Genomic DNA, 10,665 nt, shown 5'->3' with positions numbered 1-10,665 from the left:
AGAGAGAGAGAGAGAGAGAGAGAGAGAGAGAGAGAGAGAGAGGCCACCCGCAGAGGGGGAGAAGTGAAATTTATATATATATATGACTTAAAATACAAATTACTTCCTGATTTAACTCCTCTGTCTCTTTAAGAACTCCTGCTCTTTCTGAAGCTCCGCCCCCAGGAAGTCGTCCCAACATGGCTCCTCTATAAATGTTTCTATCAGCGTCGCTCTGAGCAGCAGCTCCTATAAGGAGCTCAGCTGATGTTTGCTAATTGCTGCTGGCTAGTCTGAAGGATCTGACTAGCCAGATGACCAGCTGACTAGGCAGCTCCTCCTTTCATCTGGAGGAGCTGTGCCTCAGAGGCGGGACTAGGTCCACCCGGGCGTTTTAACAACTGAATGGTTGCTATGGAGATCGAGGATTTCTCAAACAATAAAGAATCGAAGCAACACTCCAGGTTTGATTCTGATGAGGGAAAAATATAAAAATGTTGATTTGACATAAAACTGCCCCTTAAATACAGGAACATCTTCTGTCTATGAAAATCCAACCTTTCAAAATAAGTAGAGTAAAAACAGTTTCTATGTGGTTTGAATCTGAGGTCCGTTTCCTGTCTGTTGAAACGTTTCTGGATGTTTTGGATCGACTCAGTGATGGTTTCATGCTCTTATTTAATGTTTGTGTTTTTAGAAGAGCTGAATAAAGTTCCCTGAGTGGAGAAACAGGCCCACAGCATCACCAATCCCCCACCGTACCCTCCAGCAGCCAGGAGATGCTTCACAGTGTCACACCAGACCCAGCTCTACCAAACGGTTTCATCTGAAGCAGCCGGAAAGAACAACCTAAACTCATGAACAACTAAATGCTAAGAAACACGAAAAAGTGAAAAAACCAAAACCAGCCAGGATCCTGCATGACAGGAACTCCAGAATTCAACTTCCAGGTTTAAATCACTTTCTACCTGAATGTACAGCTACTGCAGCTGATCCAGGTGTTTGTGTGTCGGCCTGATGTCTCCCGCTTCCTCTCATCTTCCCAAACAGGAAGTTACAGACAAATCCTTGAGTAAAAAGGTCAGAGGTCAAATGGCCTCACAGGGATTTCCTTCAACAGCAGAGCAGCCTTTATAGATCAATATCATCCAAAAATCCGGGATGAAGAGTCACACACACACACACACACACACACACACACACACACACACACACACACACCTGTTCCTATCAGATATCTTACAGCGCCTCCAGCTGTGGAAAAGCCCAGACTTAGCGCGGGTCTACCTCCCCCCAGGGCCGGGGTGAGGAGCGGCTCTCCCCGCTCACCTTCGAGCTGAGTCCGGTTCTGGTCCCCTGGTCCGGGCCGGAAGTCCTCCACCGGTGAGGCGCGAACACCTGGCGGTCACTTCAGACGCTCCTCCAGCCTCATCACGAGGAGCGCGAGGACGGCTGCTGCTTTCAAGCGCGCGCTGAAAGCTGGAAATAAAACCAACGAAGAAGCGGGCAGAAACGTCTGGACTCCTCGGAGCTCCTCGGCTCTCTGGTGCGTCGGAGTTTCGGTCTAACTGCGGTCCTCCCCCCGCTGAAGCTGCACCAGCTGGCCGCCGCTGGAGGAGACGGTGGCCGCTCCCCCAGCGACACCCAGCGGCCAAACAAGGAAGCTGCAGGCTGCAGGCTGAATGTATGCACAATGTTATTAAAATGGACTTCAGAGGGAATTTTTCTGCCCAAGAGCAGACATTTTCAGCCTGAAAGTAAGATTCAAGAACAATTCCCCCATACAGACTAAGTTCATTGTTGTTGCAACATTACTTATACAATAAACAAAGTGAGAAAATTTCGATGTTTCTGCAAATATGTAAAAAGAAATCAAAATTCACAGCGTTAACCAGAGGCAGACGATTTGTTTTAGTGTGGAAAACATAAAATATGATTTATGAAGTGGCTAGAGAAATACTTGAGTTGTTTGTAATGTGAGTGGTGTTTATTAAGGCCATTGTAGATTGAAAAAAGAGTACATTTTGACATTAATCTCATCATTTTCCTAGAAATAACTTGGAAATTTTCTGAGTTTGTAAAGTCAAAGATTTTTTACTTTTGGAAAATTTCTGACTTACAGAAGTTGAAAGTTTTTGCCTTCTTGAGCTCAGAAATGTCCCAGGTTTTTTCTAGAGATTTTCTGAGCTTCCTTTTTTAAATCTACAACAATAATCAGCTGTTCGTTTATCTTGACCATTTAGTTGTAAAAGTGTTTGAGAAAGCCCCTTATGTTAGCTCTGCTGCCCTCTAGTGGCTGAATATAGAATGTGTTGAAAAATAATCTAATCCGTCATAGAGGTTCAGATGTTAATGAAGCAGGCCGCACTGTGATGCTAAAGTGTAATGGTTCAATTAAAGTATAACGGTGGGAAACAGTTTCGGTTGAGGCTCGTGTGTTTGACCTTTGAACTTTAAATGGCAAATATTATCCATTTGGGTCCCTGGAAGGATAAGAAATAACTTTTTTTTGTTGTTGCTTTTTTAAAAACTAGATGGAATTTGATGCCATAGAAAAAGATTCTCCATATTTATTTAATTTTGGCACATGATATCCCACAGTTATCAGTTTGCAGAGTCCTGCATCTATTTTTAAAAGCACCAAATTCTTCCAGTGGATTCCAGGTCAGTCCTGTTTCAGTGCCAGTTGCTGCAGCTTAACAGTCAAAACTGAACAGCAACAATTTGGGTTATTTGGCTTTTTTTAGGGGAAACATTGGGTTTCTTTTTTTAAAGTCATATTTTTATCATGTTATTCATTCGGAATTCAACCGGAAGTGGACTATCAAAATAAAAGCTGTATCTGGAGCTGTATCTCTGCTGCTGGTAAAACATCTGCACCGCCTTTAAAACTGTCATCTTGTTTAAACATGAAATGATCAAGAAACCAGTAAAGAGGATAATGGCACGTGAATTAGCATTTTAGCTAAATGGTTAGCTTCAAACTAAATATTTAGTCTGAAACTGTGACATTTATAGATGAATGAATAACATGGTGAAAATATGACTTTGAAAAATTAATTCCTATTTTTTCCTCATTTAATCTGAATTATTATTAAACTGGTTAACGTTACAATCTGCGCTCAGAGGAATCGCTCCAGTTCCAGCTGCGATTCTGAGTTCAGGTGATTCTTGTTTAGTGAATCCAAGACTTTATTTAACAATTGAACAGAAAAATGTTTCTATTCTTTCCTATCTGCTGGGCAGTGATGTCAGGGCGGGGCGGGTTCAGGCCACGTCCCTCTGCTGGGAGATAATCTTTCTCTCCCACCTGCAGCTTCTCCTGGTAAAAACTCAAAACTTTGATCAGCAACACATCAAACTGGTTTTCATGTCAGAAAACAGGGAAACGGATTAACTCAACATTACTGCAGGAAATTTATTGTTAGAAAACAGCAGAGAACAAGAAAAAAATCATATTTTTCTACATTGATGCATTGTTTTAATCTGTTTTATAATTGTGTATATGTAGTATTAATCAATTTTGTTTTGTAACCAGGTTGCTATGTACTGCAGACTTCTGCCCAGGTCCCCCTTGAAAATGAGATCTAGATCTCAATGGGGTTTACCTGGTTAAATAAAGGAAATAAAAAAAAATAAATAAAAAAAATTTACTGAAAAGTTGCTGATGTTCTGCTCATTTTGAGGTTCTCACCAGTCTGAAACCTGCTGGGTCATGTTTAATCTAAATACTGAAAGTTGCAGGAGTGTGAACCGAAGTTGGGGTCAGCTGGTTAGACAGAGCGAAGATCCTCAGTGTAATGAGATGCTTCACACGCTCCATCCTGCAGATGACCAACTTTATCTGCTCAACAATGTTTATGTTTGTTTCTCTCCTGAAGTTAAAATTTTCTTACTTTGACATTTAAAGTTATTAAAAGATGTTTTTAAACATAAATATGTTGACGTATTAGTGTCTTTTGTTGTTGTCAAGTGTTGACAAGATGAATGTTGTTTATTTATTTCAAAAGCAAAATGCTCATTACAAAATATGCCAGTTAGCCATCAATGCTAGTTTTCATCTGTAGTCTCTTATGTTATTATCAATATAAAAACAAGATGGTGCAGTGCTAGCAAGCAGGAGAGAAAATAATCATAAACAGAAAAAAACACCCTTGAAAACATATTTGGTTACATATTTGAAAAGAATAAAAAGCCATAAGCTCCAGCAGTTCACCACATTAAAATATACTTTAACCCATAATTTTAAATTAGTAGAAAATAATCAGAATAATGTTGTTGTGCTTTCTGGTATTTTATTCCAGCCACGAGGAGCTTCTTCAGGTGAGATAATGTAACTAAAGGTGAATAATATTTAATACCACTAATTAATAACCTGGATGAGGCTTCAGTTCAGTTAGAGGAAATCCCCAGGAGACGCGACACAGTTTGCTACCGGAGCAGCATGACGCACAGAAGAGGGACGATAGCAGGGGCTGCGGCGCCCCGCCCTGCCCGGCGCCCCGCCCTGCGCTGGCGAAGGTCTGATAAGGCAGATCAACAAGGCTGAAGCTTCACGGCTCGTTTTCCCTCCAACAGGAATTATTGACCTTTTTCTGGCTCCTTTCAGCCGTTTGGCTTAGATGAAGTTAGTTAAAGTTAGTTAAAGTTAGTGAGTTAGTCAGTTAGCCGTTTAGCTAAAGCAGTGATAAAATGGTTGATGACTGCGGGGAAGAGTCTGGGTGACTTGGGGCAGGATGCTGTCCAAGAAGGAGAAAAAGCTGATTAAGGAGATCTGGGAGCGTCTGACCCCGGTGGCTGCAGACATCGGCTCTGACGCGCTGCTCAGGTAGGGCGGCTTGTTCCCGACTCATCTGTGATGAAGCAACGAGCCTCTGTCATTATGACTTTGGGTGGAATAGTTCAAGTCTGGGATGGTTTTTGTTACACTGTAAAACTGAACAGTAGTAATTTGGGTTATTTAGAATGTCATACAACAAGTCATATTTTCACCATGTTATTCATTCATTCATAAATGTCACAATTCCAAACTAAACCTTTAATTCACAAACTAAATATTTAGTTAGCAAATTAGTTTACAACACAAATATTTAGTTTGCAAACTAAGCATGTAATTAATGATAAGCTAACAGCCACAAACTGTGCAGCTGGTCTGCTCCTTATGGATCCAAGCTAATTATTTAGCCTCTTAGCTCAATATGTAGCTACAGTTAAATATTTAGTTTGTAAGCTAAATATGCAGATTACAAACTATTTATATTTAGTTAGAAATTAAGCATGTCGTTTGTAGTCTACATATTTAGTTTGCAAACTAAATAGCTAAGTAAACATGTAATATGAACGATGACTAGTTTGTGAATTAAATATTTAACTTTCAAATGATTTACTTTCAAAGTAAATCTTTAGTTTATGATCTAAATATATTAATTTGGAACTAAATATTTAGTTTGCAAATTAAATGATTAGTTTGTGACTGAAATATTTAGTTTAGAACTGTTACATTCATAAAGTTCTGGATAAGGAGGTGAAAACATGACTGAAAAATGACCATTATATTAAATAAACTAAATGATTTCTTTTCCTCTCGCCGTCTGGACCTGGACACGACCCTGTTCTTCTGTCCTGCAGGATGTTTGCTTCGTATCCGGGCACCAAGACGTATTTCTCCCACCTGGACATCAGCCCTGGCTCCGCCCACCTCTCCTCCCACGGGAAGAAGATCGTCCTCGCCATCGCCGAGGGCGCCAAGGACATCAGCCAGCTGACCGTCACGCTGGCGCCGCTGCAGACGCTGCACGCCTACCAGCTGCGGATAGATCCCACCAACTTCAAGGTCAGGCTGGGGTCTGTGGTCAGGGTCAGAGGTCAGAGGTCAGTAATTATAAGAAACTTTATCCTCTCCAGACAGACATGTTCCTGGAACCCACCTGAGACTTTCTCACAGTTTCACCTCCAGGTTGTCGGCGTTTAAAACTTTAATCTGAAAGTCGTGTCTTTAAAACTCGTCTCTGCGGAGGTTCAGACCGTGGTTCCCGGGCTCAGTGGAGCCCACCGTGGGTCCTGGAGGCCCGGGATCCTGCATGTGTCAGTTCCTCCCTGGTTTCACTCACCTGGATCCAATAACGGCTCATTAGACGAACTTTGACCTGCTGAGGAGGAAGTTACTGCCACCAGCAGGGAGGAAGTGGAACATGCAGGACCCACTGAGGGGTCCACTGGTTTAGTGATGGATCAGATCTGATTCCTCTGAAACAAACTTAGTCTGGAGTTTCAGTAAAGTTTCTAATTGTTAACACACGTTTATAAGCCGTGGACACACACACACACACACACACACTCGGGTGTTTCCTGTTGGTCTGTTTTGAACCATTTCTCTGTTTTTTCCTTCTTGTTCTTTTTGTTCTTCCTGGTTTTTGGTTTTTCTCTCTGCAGCAGTAGAAACAAACTTCTTCTTTTCTTTCTCTCCGTCTTTAAACATTTTGCTTCTCCTCTTTCTCTTATTTTCCTCTTTTCTTTATTTTTGGCTCTTTGCGTTTGTTGCATTTGAAATAAACCCAGTAAAGTTTTTTTAATCTATTGATCAAGTGAAATATTACATCTGTAACGCTTCACTTGTGAAAGTGAATCTGTTGGGATTCTCTGACTTTTTTATCAAATGTTTTAAATCGTTTATTTTTTCTTTCCACTTCACAGTTCACAGCCTGTTTCACAAAATCTGGTTAAATACATTAAAATTTGTTTTGGAAAATAAGAAAATGTGATAAAGGTCATGAAGGACATTCATTTTATTGGACAACTTATTTATATGTAATCAATATGTTTGATTAGTGACATTTAATCAAATATAAATGTGATTATATTTTATAAAATGTAATCACATTTATATTATGTAGAAATCTGATACATATAATAAACAAAAGTAAACTATTTAATTCAGAAAATACCAATAACACTGACATTAATGGTTTCAGGGGAGTCACAGTAAAAGGGCTGAATTTCATGCCACACTTTTCAGATTTTATCTGTAAAAATATTAGAAAAACATCTTTTCACTCTTGACCTCTGACTTGTGTTGATTTATCTAATAAAATCCAAGTTAATTAAAAGAAGAACATAAAAACACATCTAGTGGAAGTTTGTTTCAATTTATCAAAAACTAAAACATATTTAAAATGTATCAGAATATTTTTAATGATAAGCATTTATTAATATTTAGACATCTTTAGTTTGGACACGTAGAAGTCAAAGGTCAAAGGCGGAGGTTGGCTTGGCTCCACCTTGTGGTCAGATGGAGAAAAACATCCAGAAAAAGCTTTTATAAACAAATTTCTGTTTTGAATTTCGAGGTTTGTAGAAATATTATGTTTAAAAATCTTTAACATTTAGTTGGTAATAAATAAAATAATAGATCTGAGTGGATCGTAGATATTCTTCTGTACTTTCAGACCTCAAGCCAGTTTTTAGAAACAATATAGTAAGTAAAGTTTATTTATAAAGCCCAAACAAAGTGCTGTACAATAAAAATCAACCCTAAAACCCTAAAAAACACAAAACCACCAGAAGAAACACAACAAAACCAAGAGATAAAAACCTGGGAAAGTAAAAATGTTTTAGTTGCTTTTTAAAAACAGAGTCAGAAAAACGGAGCTGCAAGGCCAACGGCTCCACAGCCTCGACTGAACGGCTGCTTTAGGTTTCAACCGTTCCTGGAGCAAATAAAAGATTCAGACTGAGAACGAGCAGCAGAATATTTAGTTAAAAGTTGACAAAGGTAATCAGGAGCCTGGCCAAACGCTCCGCATGTCAGCACAAGAACTTTAAAACGAATCCTAAAATCAGAGCCAGTGCAGTGAACAGGAGAGAAACGACAGGATCTCCAGAGAGACGTCTGGCTGCTGCGTTCTGTGGAGATTACAAACGTGAAGCTGAGGATTTATCCAGGTAAAAAGGGCATCACAGTAATCCAGACGAGACAAAAGCATGAATGATTTTCTCCAGATCAACTCTGGAGAGCATTCGTCTGGTTTTAGAAATGATTTAAATGAAAGAAACAAGAACAGGAAACAGCCTTAATGTGAGTCGAAGCCTGATGACGAGTCAGATGTGACACCGAGATTTTTTACCTCTGATTTTACTAGCAGGCAGAAGGAGGCAGTCGTCCGGCTGATATTGTTGTGTAGGTGACTGGGAGCAATAATCACAGTTTCTTACTGGTGTTTAGAAGCAGAGAGTCACTGATACGGGACAAACCCTGGACGAGGACGGCCGACCTGTCAGGTGATGGTCTGAATGAAAAACACAACTGAATGTCATCAGCGTAAACGAAAAGGACTGAATAATGCCAGCAAGTGTAATGATATAAAAAGAAAACAAAAGTGGACCCAAAACTGAGCCTGGTGGCGCCCCACAGGTTAAAGGGGAGGATATAAATGAATAAAAACCTCTTTGTGTCTTTTCTGGAATGTGAGTTAACGGTTTGTCCTGCAGCTGCTGTGCTGTCCAGGTTCTGCTCCAGTTTTTATTCGTTGCTCCTCTCTCTCTCGCCCTCCTGCAGCTGCTCTCTCACTGTATGCTCGTCACGCTGGCCTGCTACCTGGGGTCAGAGTTCACGCCGGTCGCTCACGCTGCGATGGATAAGTTCCTGTCAGCCTTCGCAGCCGTTCTCTCTGAGAAATACAGATGAGACTCAGCCACCACTCTGGATCATATTTACATGTAAATGATGTGTTATTGTTTCATGGTTTTCTTATAATAAACAGCTGCAGCATAAATGAGTCATTTTTGTTTTTATTGTATAAACATTTATTAAACCCGTCGTTTGTCTTTCTTTGTGTCTCCTGGTGAAATGCTGATTATGTTTTTAAATTTTATGTTGACACATTTAATTACAGTTTTATGAACATAAACTGGAGATGATAAAAAGATTTTTAAAATTATATTTTATGAAAATAATTTTCATGTTGGTTTTACAACAAATCTACTCTTAAGCATAAGTATTAATATATTCAGATTCCAATGTTGATTCTAATTTCCTGGAGCTTCTCTGTGGCGGACCACAGGGCCGTGTGCTCGGCCCAAACCTTTGTTGTTATGGATTATGCAGAAACAAACATTTCAGATGAAATAACTATTAATAAAACTGAAAGCGTTAAAACAGAGTAATTTATCAAACTTCATTAATCCACTGAAAGTATAAATTATTTCCATCCAAACTTTATTCACATGTTGGAAATTAAATAACCAAAATGTGAACTAATGTGTGTTTGAAAATGTAAAGGCCCAAAGATATAAAAACATTTATATCTGTTCTGAAAGAAAACCAGCAGAAGAACCATGACGAGGAATTCAGACACTCATAACTAGAAAGTTTTGACCATATTGAAGATTTTTTTAAAAACAAATTGCCACGTTTGGAGAACCAGAAAAAATAGTAAATTAAGCAACAGCACCACCATGTGGCCAATCAGCAGAACGCTTCCTGCAGAAAAACGACCAGTCTGAGCTAAAGTGAAAAGGTTGACTTTTGTGGCCTAGTCAAAGTTTAGCGTTAAATCCAATTGAGAATCCACAGCCAGATTTTTAAAGTTTCTTTTGTCACGTTGCAGGTTGAGCTGGAAAAACCAAACGCAGCAGAGGAAGAAATCTGAATAAAAATGAAGAACAAAAACTTACGAACAGGACAGAAAAGGAGCGGCAGCTGATTGGCCAGCGGGTTGCAGGTGACGTCACCTTACAGCCAATAAATCAACAGGAATGTGTTGAAAAATGAACATCACGAGTTTCTGGCATCTGTAATAAATCTACAGCAAAGTTTCAAATAAATAAATAATAATAATTCATCTGAATATTATAGAAAACTGATGGAAACTGTGAATGAGATGAAATTTATTAGATTTTTTATTATAAATTATGAATATTTTTAAGAAGAAAGAGAAAAAGAAAGAAGCGCTGTCCATGGTGCTGAAGCTGTTATTCCTCATGCTATTTATGATGATATTTATAATATTATTCATAATATTATTTATGATGTTATTTATGATATTGTCATTATGAAATCAGGCGGATCTGTCCTTGACTGTCTCTGGAGCTAAACGGAGAATTTATGTTTCGTAAAAATCTATTTTTTCCAGATCTATTAAACTTGTTTTTTCTGATATGATGATATGATTTCCTGATGAATGAATTTTTAAAAATGTATTTAGATTTTCCAAACAAAGCTCTGGTCGCTTCTGCTGCTCTTCATCACATGGCGCCTCCTGCTGGATCAAACCAGCAACTGAAAGTTCAGCTTAGAGACGGAGGAGAAACAGGCGGGAAGAAAATATTTATGAAATTAATTTTAGGTTTCCTACTTACAAAAACAACAAATATCAAGCTGTTAATAACTAATAGACCGCTGATTGATGGATGTTTTTCTTTAAAATTGTTATTGTTACTTTTGCACTACAGATAAATCAAACAATAAAACATCAGTTATGTTTGGATTTATGCGACTCAAACTTCCATCCATGTTCTTTACACGTTTTCCCTCAGTGGGTCGGAGGGTTTCTTCAAACTATATGAATAGAAATGTTTAATATATTATTTTGTTTATATTTTGAATTAATTGATATTCTTATTTAATATTTTGGCCCCTAACGGAAAACAGCTCAGAGTCTTAGAACCGAAACTTATAATAATAATAAT

General features: G+C 38.8%; 2 protein-coding genes across 5 annotated transcripts in view; one reads left to right on the top strand and one right to left on the bottom strand.

The window, feature by feature from the left end:
• The window catches only part of rhbdf1b (rhomboid 5 homolog 1b (Drosophila)), a 16,552-nt gene extending 14,733 nt beyond the window's left edge, over positions 1-1,819 (bottom strand). Inside the window, exon 1 of the mRNA XM_016667312.1 lies at positions 1,309-1,819. The gene's annotated coding sequence lies outside the window, so the exon portion shown is untranslated. The remainder of the gene's footprint in view (positions 1-1,308) is intronic.
• A 2,659-nt stretch (positions 1,820-4,478) lies between these two features.
• On the top strand, positions 4,479-8,753 carry hbae4 (hemoglobin alpha embryonic-4). Of its 4 annotated transcripts, none has more exons than XM_007544103.2 (3): positions 4,479-4,807; positions 5,608-5,850; positions 8,534-8,753. In XM_007544103.2, the coding sequence occupies exons 1-3, from the start codon at positions 4,716-4,718 to the stop codon at positions 8,700-8,702; spliced, it is 504 nt and encodes a 167-aa protein (XP_007544165.1). In that variant the 5' UTR covers positions 4,479-4,715; the 3' UTR covers positions 8,703-8,753. The 4 variants fall into 4 exon arrangements, with proteins under 4 accessions (XP_007544165.1, XP_016522802.1, XP_016522803.1 ...); XM_016667316.1 differs by having other exon boundaries at positions 4,481-4,807; positions 5,608-5,812; positions 8,467-8,710; XM_016667317.1 differs by having other exon boundaries at positions 4,481-4,807; positions 5,608-5,843; positions 8,534-8,710.
• Positions 8,754-10,665: the final 1,912 nt, after the last annotated feature.

Source organism: Poecilia formosa, unplaced genomic scaffold (assembly GCF_000485575.1).
Source record: "Poecilia formosa unplaced genomic scaffold, Poecilia_formosa-5.1.2 Scaffold994, whole genome shotgun sequence".
Classification (NCBI taxonomy): Eukaryota; Metazoa; Chordata; class Actinopteri; order Cyprinodontiformes; family Poeciliidae; genus Poecilia; species Poecilia formosa.
The sequence above is the reverse complement of the archived record's forward strand: the minus strand, read 5'-3'. Positions and strand labels throughout refer to the sequence as shown.